The following is a 15,236-nucleotide window of genomic DNA, read 5'->3' as shown; positions in this document are numbered from 1 at the left end:
TAGTTTTTACTACATGACATCAATCAGAGTCTTGAAATTATTGTGATTAAAAAAAAAGTAGCAGCACTGGCATAGCCGAGTCTTATTATTCAGCCCCTTCAGCTGGAAAAGAGGGAAAAGGAAAGCCTGGGTAGGAAACTTAGCTAAATGATCAATAAGGCCACTTCTTAAGCCCACAATTCTTCCTGATTGAAGAACATACAAAATCTGAATACACTGTAATACAGTGTGTGAAAACCGACATTGATAAAGTACTGAAGTGTTGTCTGAGATAATGGGTTTCAAACTCCAGTGCACATCTAATAACATCTAATGACTGAATACCTTGTTAAACCACACAGATGCTCATGTACCATCGCAAACCTTTGGAATCAGAATCTAGACTATACAGGTGCAGTCAGGGCATTTGTATTTGAGCAGCTCCCCCAGGTGATTCTGAGGTACAGTGTGAGAATTAAGTGTTATATGATTAAATACACAACATCCATTGGCAAGGAAACCTGGGCTCAAATGCCAGTTCTAATACTTAATACTTCCACCAACTAGCCTCCTTAACACTATTTCTAACCTTTAAAAGGGGGGAAATGCCACCCAGTTCTCAAGTAATTCCTATGAGGATTAAAGGTGATGAGGCATATAAACTGTTTAGTACATTTAGTAAGCATTCGATGAATTCAGTTAACAAACACTTATTAAGCACTTACACAGTACTAGAAGATGAAGAACATCTCATTAAACTGTTAGGTATTAATAAATATGGCAACTCTGTAATGGTGTTAAGAGAACATATAATTTGGGGAATCCATGCTAATCAGGAAAGTCTTCCTGAANTACTAATACTTAATACTTCTAATACTTAATACTTCCACCAACTAGCCTCCTTAACACTATTTCTAACCTTTAAAAGGGGGAAATGCCACCCAGTTCTCAAGTAATTCCTATGAGGATTAAAGGTGATGAGGCATATAAACTGTTTAGTACATTTAGTAAGCATTCGATGAATTCAGTTAACAAACACTTATTAAGCACTTACACAGTACTAGAAGATGAAGAACATCTCATTAAACTGTTAGGTATTAATAAATATGGCCACTCTGTAATGGTGTTAAGAGAACATATAATTTGGGGAATCCATGCTAATCAGGAAAGTCTTCCTGAAGTGAGCTGAATGATGAGTAGGCATTAGCTGAATGAAAAGGAAAGGAAATGCATTACCAAGCAGAGAAGCGTCATAACCAAAAGCCAGGTACCTAAAGCACAACAGAGTGATTAGGGGAGAAAGGAATGCCAGAAAGTAAGATGAAGATGAGGTTGCAAACGCAGTCTGGGGAGCCAAACAGGCTGTTAAGGATTTTAGTTTCTCTTAAAAAAACAATGAAAGCCACTGAAGGGTTTTAAATATGGAGACAACATGATTAGATCTGCATTTTTAAAATGTCACTCAGTCTGCTGTGGAACCTGGGGGGTGGGGGTCACAGTAATGCAGGTAGACCATAATTAGGAGGCTAGTGACACTTCAGATGAGAGATGATGGTGGCTGGAATTGGATTACAAGTGGCAAAGATGAAGAGAGACAAGATATTCAAGAAGCAAAATCAACAGGACTCAATGAGAACTAGATAATGAAGCACAAGAGAGAGAAAGCTGTCACACTTCTATAGAAAAGGACAGATGATGAAGCTAGTCACTTAAACACAATAAAAGGACCTATTTTTCTTGGGAAATAAATCATGTGAGCATGAGTAGTTATTCCCAATTATAGGGTCAAATTGTACAGAAATATTCTGTCGTATGGAAGCACAATATGCCTGTATATACTTGGTTGTTCATGGATCTTAGAGACAAAAGAACAGGATTCTGCATGGGTACAGTGGATCTGAACAGAATGAAGATCCTTAACTTACATTAGGATTTTTTTTTACACAGTCCTCTGAAAGTGTCTTTTATGAGTACAGTTCAATATTGACAAGAATTCTACCAAATCCATCTGATACATCATTTTTAAGCCTTTTCAAAATTAACATTTATACTCAAGAATAAGATAGGAGGCCTAACAAAAAGAGCCTGTAAATTTCCAAAGGTAGCTTCAAGCACCAGACCATGACAGAGCTTTACAGGGACAGGCTGTAAAACTATGTTAATTTTCTAGAATGGAGAACATATGAATGTTTCTTACAAAACTTCTTACAGAATCCAATTTGTAAAACAAATCATCATACAGGTAATTCTTGAATTTGATCTACAAAATAAAAAAAAACAGCTTGCAGCGTACAAAAAAACCCAGCTGCAATTTACAACTCTTAAGTCACTACTGATATAGTTCCTTTAAGTCGCTTTAGTGGGGAGACTCCTAAAGAGTTGTAGGGACTGACTTCACCATATTGGTTTCCTTAATTACTAATCATAGGTATGATTCAGTTGGATCCCAAGAAGTTTTTGCAAGCTTTATCGGTCTAAACCTTCCTCCAGCCTTTCTCTTTCGCTCAGAAAAACAGGAGCGCAGAAGAAGGGGTTTTTAGTCTTTAACAAAACACCTGCCCCACCCACCTCAAACACAATACCTTCCCAGAACTACACCTACAGTCAGAAAAGGACGCCGGGCGCTAACCCAGGTTATCAGACCTCGACCTCAGAAGTGAGGGGAGCTGTCTCACCCAGTCCCGAAGGAGTGTCCAATTTCCCAAAAGGGAACCGAGAGCTCCACAACGGAAACCCGAGCTCCCGGGCCGGACCGGGGGGCTCTCCCTGCAGCAGACGGCTCCAGCCCTAGGTCTTCCGTCACTTCAAGGCCTCTTATAGGGACTCGGGCCTCTGAGAACCGCTCCCCGAAGCTCGCCACTCGCCGAGCTAGGCTTCACGCGGGCGCCCACTGCCCTGCAAGACCGGCCCTCGGCCCGTCACCTAGCAACAGTCGCCAGCACTCGGGGTCTTGGGAGGCCTAGCCCGGGCGCGGGTCCTTCCCCATTCCTTCCTCGCACCAAGCAGGTGCGCGGCCGGAGAGGAGGTCACTCGGTGCCCGGGGGCGGTCACTCACCTCTTCCCTTCTTCGCTCAGGAAGGGCGGTGCTGAGGCTCGTTTCCCCCGCCCCGCCAAGCGCCTCCCGGTTGCTCCAGCTGAGCTTCAGCGTCCGGCGGAAGCTGTGGCTTACTCCATAGCTTTATTCACCCGCGCGCCCTCACTGGCTAGAGCAGGAGGAGGGAAGGGGGAGGGCAGGGGAGGGATTGGGGAGGAAGAAGAGTAAGGGATAAGGAAAAAGACCGAAAGACCGGCCGGCCAGAGCATTACGTCACTTCCTGCTGGTTCGGGAGGGGAGGGGCTGGAACTTCCTGGGCCATCGACCCCCGAGGATCCGACGGGGGCGGGGTTACGGGCCGGGGGAGGGGCCGGCGCGCGAGCTTCTGGAGGTTCTTTGAACTCCGCGGTTCCCTGGCAGCTAGAGCCAGCCTCCCGGCCCAGGGCGGAGCAGGTCGAATTTCGTGAGCCGTAGAGGTGGCTTCTGCCGGAAAAGAGAACGGGTAGCCACACAGATCCTAACCGAATATACTGAAGGGGAGAGCCGCTGAGGGTAGAGGGTGGTTTAGACTACGAGCCTCAGGATTCCGGGGTCCGCCCTTTTCCTGGCCCCGCCCCTTTTCCGGCACACCTGCCCACCGGCGTCAGGGACTAAGAACCAGGACTTGGGCTAGTATGAACTGTTGTTCTTGGGAAGTCGAGGAAAGCAGTGCTTCTCGAACTTTAATATGCACACGAGTCATTTGCGGATTTTGTTAAAGGCAGTTTGGATTCAGGAGGAATCTGATGTTCTGCGTTTCTCATGAGCGCCCAGATCATGCGAGCCAGTGCTGTTGATCCCACAGGCTACACTTAGGACTACGAGGGCTTGAAGTACTAGATGGCAAGTTCCTTGAGCACGAGGACTAATTCTTCTAACCTACTTGTTTAACAGAGGTTAAAGACAGATGATCCATGGGAAATACCCTTGTCTCCACCACTGATTGTTTTCTAGACCTCCCCACCCCACCCCAGCCCAACTCCGTCCCTACCCCATCCATCACTCCCCCTTCTAGTCTAACCCCTTTTCACTGATCACCTTCCTCACTCCACTCCTATCTCCGCACTGTCTAGAGTGTCTTGAGGTAATATTTAAAGGATAGATAGGCGAACAGCTTGTTATTAAAGGTATTTGAGGCTGATGGGATTTTATTTGTCATTTTGTCATATACATCAGACAATTATGTAAAATCGGGCAACCTGTTTCCAGTTATTTATAGCCAAAAGAGAGAGCTTAAATTCTTGAATTTTATTTTTTAATTGTTTTATTGTTGTTCAAGTACAGTTGTCTATTTCCCCCTCCCCCCCCCCACACACACCGCAGGCATCCCAACCTTCCTGCCTTGATTCCACCCCCGCTTGGTTTTGTCCATGAGTTTTTTATAGTTGTTCCTGAAAACCCTCCCAAATTCTTCAATTTTAATTCAAAAACCTAGAAACAATATTCTGCACGTTTCAACTTATTCCCTTATCATTCTTCAATTTTTTTATTTAAAGAATTACTGGGGTGGAGGGGATAAGGAGTGACTGTTAACTGTCTGGGTTTCTTTTCTTTTTTTTTTTGTATGTATGGGTTTCTTTTTGAAGTGATGAAATGGTCTGCAATAATAACAGTGCTGGTTGTACAACTTTGTGACTGCACTAAGAAAACACTGAATTGTACACTTTTTAAAAAAGACTGAATTTTGTGGTATGTCAAACATTTTTATGTTGCAATACAAATTTTACTGCCTCCAATTAATTAAAAAATACACATATACATTATAAAAATGAAAATATAAAGATTAAAACACTTTTATTACAATCCTACTTCCCAAAGTTTAGTAGTTTGAAGCTTATCCTTTCAGACCTTCCTTTCTATTTATTTACATGTATTTGTGTGTAGTTTGAGAATTTGTTTTTTCATAACTAGGCTGATAGTATACAAATTGTTCCGCTCAACTTGTTGAGTTTTTGTTTTTCCTATTTAGTATCTTTTCATGCATCAGGGAGAACCTTATTCTCCCTAATGGCTGCTTAATATGCCATAGTAAGGCTATGCCATGATTTATTTAATGATTTTTTATGTGATGGACATTTTTATTGTTTTCAGGTTTTCATTGTTACTCACAAGCTGTTTTTTTAACAACAAGAATAGCTGACAGATAAATAGATCAGTTTTATGAGCTCCTTGCCTGCCGCTGCCCGCAGCAGCAAGGGTGGTCGCAAGGTGAGGCGAGGGACTTAAAAGAATGGAGAGGACCATAAGCTCTGCTGGCAAATGGCAACTTTATTCAAGGAACTGCTGGCTTATATGCAGAACTGCAGTGGCCTGAGAACAATGCTGTTTTACAAAAGTTTGTACACTCCCGAAGGCTATCAAGAGGGCAAGATGTTCTCATATCCTGAGAACATTAGCCCAAAGATAACAGTGTCCTCATGACTATCACTTTCTTGGAACATGACGCATATGCCAAGATCTTGTTCTTTCCTTCAAGGCTGAGAAGGAGAAGGTCCGGAAGATGTCAAGATACCTGCCGGCTCCAGGGACCAGAAACCAAGTCCCTCCACCATTTTCACAGTGGGGGACTCTGTCCTTGGTCCCCTGCGGCCTGGCGGGCTCCCACACTTGCCCTATATCACTCTCATGAAGAGTTTGTGCCATTGGTCAGAAATGGAAAAAAAAAGAAAGAAAAAGATCAAACCCTGGTGAAGCCACAGCTCTGTAATAATCAAGACTCTAGTGAGTGTGTGCATTCCTTTTATTTGTATTTAATTTTTGAGAGAGAAGGGAAGGGAGGGGGGAGAGAGGGAAAGAAACACCAATGTGTGGTTGCCTCTCACATGCCCCTCCCTGCCCCACGGGGACCTGGCTCACAACCCAGGCATGTGCCCTGACTGGGAATTGAACTGGCAACCCTTTGGTTTGTAGCCTGTGCTCAGTCCACTGAGCTATACCAGCTAGGCCTGCATTCCTTTTAAATGTGTCCTGATATTATATCCTTCAAGAATAAGTATGCCTAGAATTAATCATGTAACATTAAGGGTTTATAAATTCACAGTATAATACATTTCATATCAGTAAAGTAACTTACTCGATTTTTTCTGTTTTTATTGGCAGACAAGCATAGTGCGCACTTAGTAAATATATTATGGTTTACATAAGAGGAGAGGAGTAGAAACTTAAGACAATGGCAGCAGATATGCCATTAAGAACATACAAAGACTGTTTTACTGGTTCTGATGCTGTTGATATAGTATTAAGTCATCTTATGCAAAATATGTGCCTAAGTAGTAATGCTATGTTTCATCTTAAAGTTAGCCTTTGCCAAGTTCTAATGAACATAAAGAATTTGAACCAGTAGGAATGAAGCTATTCAAAAATGAGAAGAAATTGGAATTTGAAGTTTCAAACAATACTCTACAGGTTTCTAGGCAATAGATAATCTTATGTTTTTTGCAAAAGAAAAAAGCATACAGAGAATGGGTCAACAGATAAAATATATGCCAAGGAATCTTTACGGTTAGTGTTAATTAAAATACTGTAATGTGTGTGCTGTGTTTAGAGGCTGGCAGAACACTCATCACTGAGTTAAACTTGAATGTTATGCTTTCAGTTTTTTCCAGAAGTCAGTAAAAAAAATAGTTTTGTAAAAATTAATCTGTTTCAACTGATTTGTATTTAATGGATAAAAAAATGTTCACCTTTTTGGAAGTTACATTTTCATACTAAAACTTTTGGGGAGAAGTGTATTAGGAAGTTTCTTGGCTCTAACAAATGAGGCATGAATGAAGTTCACTGTTATCCACTGAAACTGATTCTTCTGTGATCCTCAAGCACAAAACAACCCCATCAGACCTATGAATAGATAAAAAGTTAAGAATGCAACAATATAGACACTCTCTGGTTTTATAAAATTAAATAATTAGCTGGGCAACAAGAAAATATAAGCTGTGTTTTGTTTGGAAAAATATGGCTGGTTAAAGGTATATAATAGGCAACACACCTCTACAAAATCCAGCTAAAGAAAGGATTGAGTTTCTCCATTTTTGACAAAGGCCAACGCTTAGTTCCCAAATAACTGAGAAACCTTCTTCCCTTAAATTGAGTTGAGCACTCTGCCCGCCGCGGGAAAGCAGTGCAATTACAGAACCTCAGGCTTTATCACCAAATTGCATTCGCGCAACAGGAAAAGTTAAGATGAACCACCTTTGCTGGTATTTAATTTTTTCAGAGTTGTTTATTTCTTACTGAATATCAAGACTAATATTTCAAAAATACATGTGTGTTGTTTTGGAAATGTTAGGTGTTCTAAAGGTGTAGAACACAACCTTTCCCTCACCTCTGCGGGGTGGGTCTTAGGGGAGTGTCTGATATCAGCTAGAGCATTTCTGCTATTAATCTGTTTCCTTTCACTCCCAGAAGAATATGTTTGTATAAAGGTTTCCTCAGTTAAAATAAAGTTTGAATCCTACCAAACATACTACGTTTCTCCTCTGAAAAAACAAAACAAACCATGTATACACTTAACGCAATAGCCTGTTTACTTGTGTTTATTTCCCACCAGTGTATAAGGTACTAGCAGCGGTGTCTAACCTGCAGCCCATGGGCCACATGAGGCCCAGGATGGCTACGAGTGCGACCCAACACAAAATCATAAATTTGCTTAAAGCCTTTTTTTTTTTTTTGCTCATCAGTTTTCGTTAGGGTTTGTGTGTATAATGTGTGATCCAAGACAACTCTTCTACTTCCAGTGTGGTCCAGAGATGCCAAAGGTTGGATACCCGTATGGGGAATAGTCTTGATCTTACTCATTATATCCCCACTGAATGAGACAGCACCTAGTTGTTGGTGGGTGTGTAAACATTTACTGTATAAATGACTTGAGTACAGCCTCACTTTATAAATATTTTCTTTTTATATACACATGCTATTCATAGATATATGTATGTACATAAGACATATGTGTATGTGTGTGTATTCTCTCCTTAGTGTTGCATGGATTGCACACTCTTCACATGCAGAGTCTATCCCCTCTGTGACTCAGCCCAATGGTCATCAAATATGAAGTGCCTCATAAACCTGACCATAGTGATAGGATGTGTTGCCACAATATCCTTTTTGAGTGTAATTTTCCTAAATACAACTAGATGTTCTGTTTATCTTCTTTGTATTTGACTAGTATGTTCCAGACAGTACACTTCTCTGCTCCTTCTCCTTTGGGTCTTTGCTGAAATATTATCTTCCCAATGATAGTTCCCACACATCTTATTTAAAATTGCAGCGTTATCCCCTAACACTACTTCACTCGTTTGCTGCTTAATTTCTCTCCATAGAACTTACCACTGACATGCTTCATATTTTCCTTTTTGTTTGCTTATTGTCTAACTCCATATCCCCACTTGAATATAAGCTACATTAAAGCAAGGATTTTCCCCCCCCTGGCTGGTGTGGCTCAGTGGATCCAGAGCAGGCCTGAGAACCAAAGGGTCACTGGTTCGATTCACAGCCTAGGGCACATGCTTGGGTTGCAGGCCAGTTCCCCAGGAGGGGGTACATGGGAAGCAACCACACATTTATGTTTACCTCTCTTTCTCCCTCCCTTCCCCTCTCTAAAAAGTAAATATTTTATTTTTTAGTATAGTTTATTGATTATGCCATTACAGTTGTCTCATTTTCTCTCCCCCCTATCCCCCTCTGCCCTACACACCCCGTCTTCCAGCATGACTGCCCTTTAGTTCATGACCATGGGTTGTACATATAAGTTCTTGAGCTTCTCCATTTTCTATACTATTGTTAATCTCTCCCTGTCTATTTTGTACCTACCAATTATTCTTCTTATTTCTTGTACCTTCTCCCACATTCTCTACCCCCCTCCTCCCCACTAATAACCCTCCATGGGATCTCCACTTCTATGATTCTTTTCCTGTTCTAGTTGTTACTTAGTTTTTTAGGTTGACTTGTTGATAGTTGTGAGATTGTTGTCATTTTACTGTTCATATTTCTGATCATGTTCTTTTTCTTAGATAGATCCCTTTAACATTTAAGGGTTTGGTGATGATGAAGTCCTTTAACTTGACCCTATTTGGGAATTACTTTATCTGCCCTTCCATTGTAAATGATGGCTTTGCTGGATAGAGTAGTCTTGGATGCAGGTCTTTGCCTTTCATGACTTTGAGTACTTCTTTCCAGCCCCTGTAAAGTTTCTTTGGAGAAATTAGTTAATAGTCTTATGGGAACTCCTTTGTAGTCAACCCTCTCCTTTTCTCTTGCTTTTAAGATTCTCTCCTTTCATCTTAGGTAATTTACTTATGATGTTTCTCAGTGTGTTCCTCCTTGGGTCCAACTCGTTTGGGATTCTCTGAGCTTCCGAATGGACTTTCTGGAAGTCTATTTCCTTTGCCAGACTGGGGAGGTTTTCCTTCATTATGTTTTCAAGTAAAATTTCAACTTCTTGCTCTTCCTCTTTTTCTGGCACCCCTATGATTCCGATGTAGGAACATTTAAAGTTGTCCCAGAGGTTTCTAAGCCTCCTCATTTTTTTGAAGTCTTGTTTCTTTATTCTCTTCTGGTTGAATGTTTATTTCTTCCCTGTGTTACAAATTGTTGATTTCCTGGTTTCCTTCCCTTCACTGTTGGTTCCCTGTACATTTTCCTTTACTTCCCTTTACATAGCCTTCGATTTTTCCTTTATTTTCCAACCATCCTCAGTCATTTCTAAGAGCATCTTGATTACTAGTGTTTTGAACTCTGCATCTGATAAGTTGGCAAGCTCCTCATTGCTTAGTTCTATTTTTGGAGCTTTGATCTGTTCTTTCATTTGCATATTATTTGTCTTGGCTCACCTACTATGTTGTAAGCCCGGGAGCCTTAACTGTTCGCCAGGGTGGGGCAACCCAAATTGTCGAGCTGCATGTGGGGGAGGGGTCCGAGAGGAAACAATGCTGCTTGCTTGGCTCTCACCCTCCTTTCAGTCACTTCCCCCGCTGCCCACAAGCCACTGGGCCCTTCTGGTGCTGATTCCCATGTGGGTGGGTTTGTGTACATTCAGGGACAGTGTGGGTCTTTCCAACTCTCCCGTGAGGCTGGGAGTTTCTCCCTGCACTGCAGCCCGCAGTTTTTTTCACTCAGAGATTTTGAGGCTTTATTTCCCCTCGCTGGAACCCATAGTGGCTTGGTCTGTCTTGCTCCCTGGCTTATCCGTGTTGTTCCTCCTGGCTATCCACACACCAATGTGGGACGTCTGGTCTGCCAGCCACCGCCTCGCCCACCCAGTTCATTGCCGTTCCACACGTCCTTTCCACGCTGGCTGCCCATCTCTGCCTCTCCTACCAGGCAGGATGAACATTTCTTCTTTAACTCCTTGGTTGTTAGACTTCCATCTAGTTCAATTTTCCGGCAGTTCTTTCTGTTTTTTGTTTTAAAATTTCTTGTGCTTTTGGTTGTGTGAGGAAGCAAAGCGTATCTACCTGTGCCTTCACCTTGGCTGGAAGTCCAATAAAATCTTTTTTTAAAAAGCATGGATTTTTGCCCATTTCACTTACATCTGTGGCACCTAGAACAGTGCCTACCACATAGGTGTCAACAAATATTTGTTAAATAAATGAGTGTTCTGTCTTGATGCACTTGGAGAATAAAGTTTCTCCCCCTATTTTTGGGCTTATTCATATGTTATGTATACTCCTGGTGACTTGATAAAAAAATTTGTCTTCACCCTTTTCATAGGTGGCTATCTTTGCCTCTTTACTTAGGATGTAGCTACTGAAGGTCCACTCATTTTTATGAATTTTTACAGCACCTGGTTCAGTGCTGTGCCCAAAGGTTGGTATTGAAAAATGTGTCCCAATTGGTTAGAGGCTATTTATGATCACAAGTTTTTACTAAAAGTTTGTTAATTTGATTTATATTTGGCAAGTAACTCACAGGTAGCAAACTGAGATGATTTTAGGAGCCAGGCAGATCAGAGTGCCAATGAGTACTTAATTATCAAACATATAGGAAAAATATGTACTGCTATTTTGCTTGAAATATATGGCCCACTCAGGATGTTTTTCCTTTCCCCACTTAACACAGAGATATAAATACAGGGAAATTGATTTGTATTGTAGCAAAACCAACAGGACAAACCATGAAAGCGGCAGCTGACACTCAGCTTCATGGGATACAATGGGGAAGGAGCAGTGGGGTTTGTGGTGAACTGGGAATGACATGCAGGTGCAAAGCAGCTACCCACAGCTTCCTGTCAGCTGACCGGTCAGGAATTAATTCAAGCCCAGTGTTATGAAGTTTTTTAAAAGAGAAACTTGACACCAGAACTTTACATGAAATCTCCCATTTTTACATGAGTTAATTTTATTCAAAATGCTTATAAACAAAAAAAAATCATGGCTATGGTACAAATTTAATACATAGGCTACTTGGCTTTGGATTTTTGCAAGAGATTTACTATGGCTGTTGTTTTTATAATTTTTGCTTCATTTAAAGAAAACAGTAATTATGATCTGATGATTAGGATAATGAAAACTTAACAGGAATGACCAGAAACCCAAGTTAAGATTACCCTAATACTGTATTTTAATTTAAAACAATAAACTATAATTATCTGTGCTACTTTGAATAAAATTATAATTAGCAATTTCATATTCTCCCAGATATATATTAGCATGACCAGTAACTTTTTATATTTGTAATTAAACTATCATTGGCCTTAGAAGTTAGACAATATTACTATACAAGCAACATAACCAGAAAATAGATTTGCTCCTAGTTGATGTCTATTTAAAGGTCATTCTTGAAAATCAAAATTGTAATTTAGAAAATTTAAATTATCCTAGCATTAAATTAATCATATATATATATATCTTTTATTTTGTATTACTTAGAAATGGAAATTGTTATAATATTGCTGGAATGTGTGCTATATCTTGATCTGGTAGTTACATTATTTCTCTTTCTAAACCATAGATTTTTTGAAACAACAAACATTGTTACGTATTCTTCAATTGATTCACCTTCTATTCGTGGAAAGTATTTTGTAGCCAACAGTTAAAACACACAATCTTCAATTAAATAAAGAAGGGGATCTTGTTATCTCAAACACTTGTCTAGATGGAGATGTTATTCCAAGTGTCTGTGTACCTGGTAGGTGACAGTTTTTATTGTCAAGTAATTTATAACTTAAGAGGCCTTTCACCTATTTCACCTTTGGTATTTTAAGAGGTGAGAATATATCCATATGTATAAACGAACACCATCTCTGTTTTCTAAATTAGTCACTGTGAATTCTCACCTGATCTAACAAAGTCAGTCCCTGGTTGTGACCTGCAAGAAGGTCTGGAGATCAGGGCTTTTCATTTGTATGAATTCAGTCATGATTTCGCAATCATCTTCTCCCTGTACCAGCGCTGAGTGTTTTCCAAAGTTCTATCATTTCCTTCTTATGGCCATAAATCACACTAATCATCAGTTTATACCCATTTATTTGTTCCTGCCCTAAAAGAATCCACAGTCTAGTAAGGGAGACATTTATGAAAGGGAACATTACAGGCCAAGGAGAGAAGCCCTATAATAAAATCAGCCTCATTCATGGGGAAGGAGATCAGGAAACCCTATATATAACCTGAATGATGCTCCACTCTCTTTTCTTTGACTCTAAAATATTTGCCACTCCTACTGCTCGCAACTATTGATACAAGACTTTGGGTACTAGCAGGGATTCCAACAGAGAGAGCTGACATGATGCTTTTTTCCATGTGGTCTAAAGAAGAAAAGAACATCAGACTCTAAGGCTGAGGACCAGAAAGCATCAGACCCTGAGAAGAACTTTGTAATGAGACCTGTAAACCTAGATAGTCAACTGTGGTCCTGTGTGCACATGACAGGTTTCCCTAATTTACAACAGGCAAACAAAAAAAGACCCACACAGAGAGCTGAGCCTTCCCCAGCCTTTGAGTTAGGTAGAATATGGGGACATCAGAAAAACAGAAACAAAAACAAAACAGGATTTCTTTGGATGCCCCTGAAGGAAACAGCAGCCAGCCTGCCTTCATAAGCTTCTAGGCAGAAAGGACAGGTTACCTGCAAAAGAAAACAATCCAATGGTCACTAACCTTCTCTTCTACAACACTAGGAGCCAGAAGATAATGACTCACACTAATTAGGGAAGAAACACCATTCACCTGTCAGGGCAGAAAAAAGAAGGAAGGAAAGGTGGGAGGATAAAGGAAGAGGGAAGAAGGAAAGATTCTTGAGGATTTTGAGAATTCTTGAGAATCAAGAATTCATAGAGTATGTCACTGAGAAAGGAGAGGGAAGGAAGAGGACAGGAGAGGAGAGGAAAGAAAAAGAAAGGAGAGGAAAGAAAGAAACCAGAAACCCAAGATGGAGATGAAGAGGAGAGAAAATTTTGTTAGGCAATGAACTTTGATTCGGGGTCTTACTAGTTTCTCTCTCATTTTGTACACATGCACACACAAACACACATTAATAAAGGTCCACGGAAAAAACATTAAGGGACACTCATTGTCAAGGGTTAAGTAAATAGTAACCTATAAGTGAGACAAAAACGAAATGTTAGGAGGGGAATTAGGTGATGTTGTGACCATAAAACCAAGGAAATATCCCATTTTTAAGAAGTAGGATTCTGCCCTGGCTGGTGTAGCTCAGTGGATCGAGTGTGGGCCTGCAAACCACAAGATCACGGTTCGATTCCCAGTCAGGGCACATGCCTGGGTTGCAGGCCAGTTCCTGGTTCCCAGCGGGGGACAAATGAGGGGCAACCATACATTGATGTTTCTTTCTCTCTCTCTCTCTCCTTCCCTACCCTCTAAGATAAATGAATAAAATCTTAAAAAAAAAAAAAGAAGTAGGATTCCATGTAGCAGAAAATTAGGACTGCCACTTACCATCAGGAGCCAGTTGGAAAGAGCTGATTTAGTAGTCTGAGGGGCAGAAGCCAGGCTGCAGCAGGATGAAAAGGAATGAATGGATAAAGAAGTAAAGTGTGGATCTGCGATCAGAGAGGGGAGAGAGAAACTGACCAATTACTGGGGCAATACTGAGTCAAGCCAGAGATCTGAGCACACGCCTACTGAGAACACAGCAGAATAAAGGGGATATTGAAGGAAAAAAGATGTGTGATGGAGCCAGGTCCTGGAAGACACAGAAGGAAATGGGTTCAAGGGCACAGAACCAAGGGTTTGCCTGGAAGAGGAGGAGGGGACTTGGAATAAAGGAGTATTGGAGGGGTAAGGAGTATATTTTTTTTTAAGGAATTTCAAAATTACTGTTGGGAAGCTTTGCCTTAGTATTTCCGTGGCAGAAAACTACACTTTGTGAATGTAAACAAACCTCTGGTGGTTTTCTCAAACTACCACACTTACACTTCAGGGGCAGGTTAGCCTCCAAGCATTGTAAGTGTAATCACATTTAAAATGTTGAGGGAGGTGGTCAAGGCTACAAACTTATTTATAAATTAGTCCTTGGGATGTAATGTACAGCATGGTGACTATAGTTAATAATATTATACACTGTATATTCAGAAGTTACAGAGAGAAATTTTCAAAAAAATGTTAGGCAAGTTTTTAACTTTAAAAGGGAATGCTGCTAAAGTCATGCTATTAGCGACCTGGTATATTTCATATCTTTAGAACTTTTTTTTTTACAGAAAAGGAACATTTCATACATGAGTTCTCTAAAAACATGCATTTTCCTTAGCATATATTATGTTTAAGCTACCCCCATAGGCTACTATAACTTAAACACTGTGAATCATCTAAATAGAGTAAGACTTAGAAAGTAGATTTTAAAACCTACAAATTTAAAATTCATGAGTCTCCAAAACCATGATTTTGCTTTCTCTAATTCTTTAGTCCAGAGTATTTTGCGGCTTTCTTCTTTCTTCCCTCCTTTCCTTTCTCTTCCCCCCGCCCTCCCTTTCTCCTTCCTCTCCGCCCCCCAACCCTTCTCTCTCAACTGGAGGTATGTGGGGGGAGAGTCTCCTCATGAGGAAAATTGCTACTTAATGTTCTGTGTAAGTTGGGTGGGGAACTTCTCCCCACCACTAAGAATGGCTGGCATTTTGAGGAGTGTATCAAGTCTATTACAAAGTCCTTGGATCTGATGAGTAGAAGACTATATCCGACCTGAAGTAAACATCTTCCCTCTGAGCCTCAGTTTTGCTTTTAATCTCTGGAATTAAAATATA

The 15,236-nt window shown here is 40.7% G+C and overlaps 2 protein-coding genes across 6 annotated transcripts in view; one reads left to right on the top strand and one right to left on the bottom strand.

Annotated features, from left to right (window-relative positions):
• SCYL2 (SCY1 like pseudokinase 2) overlaps positions 1-3,293 on the bottom strand; it is a 56,874-nt gene extending 53,581 nt beyond the window's left edge. For 2 of the 5 annotated variants that reach the window (XM_037067842.1, XM_037067846.1), the window contains exon 1: positions 3,035-3,293. The gene's annotated coding sequence lies outside the window, so the exon portion shown is untranslated. The other 3 variants (XM_037067843.1, XM_037067844.1, XM_037067845.1) reach the window with 3 other exon arrangements.
• Positions 3,294-6,221: 2,928 nt separating this feature from the next.
• On the top strand, positions 6,222-12,180 carry DEPDC4 (DEP domain containing 4). Its single transcript, XM_037068356.1, is given in 5 exon segments — positions 6,222-6,369; positions 6,372-6,444; positions 6,446-6,553; positions 10,827-10,852; positions 11,996-12,180. Coding segments are annotated over 5 exon segments (540 nt in total).
• Positions 12,181-15,236: the final 3,056 nt, after the last annotated feature.

This window comes from Sturnira hondurensis, unplaced genomic scaffold, assembly GCF_014824575.4.
Source record: "Sturnira hondurensis isolate 20B ecotype Veracruz unplaced genomic scaffold, ASM1482457v3 Scaffold0017436, whole genome shotgun sequence".
NCBI lineage: Eukaryota > Metazoa > Chordata > Mammalia > Chiroptera > Phyllostomidae > Sturnira > Sturnira hondurensis.
The sequence above is the reverse complement of the archived record's forward strand: the minus strand, read 5'-3'. Positions and strand labels throughout refer to the sequence as shown.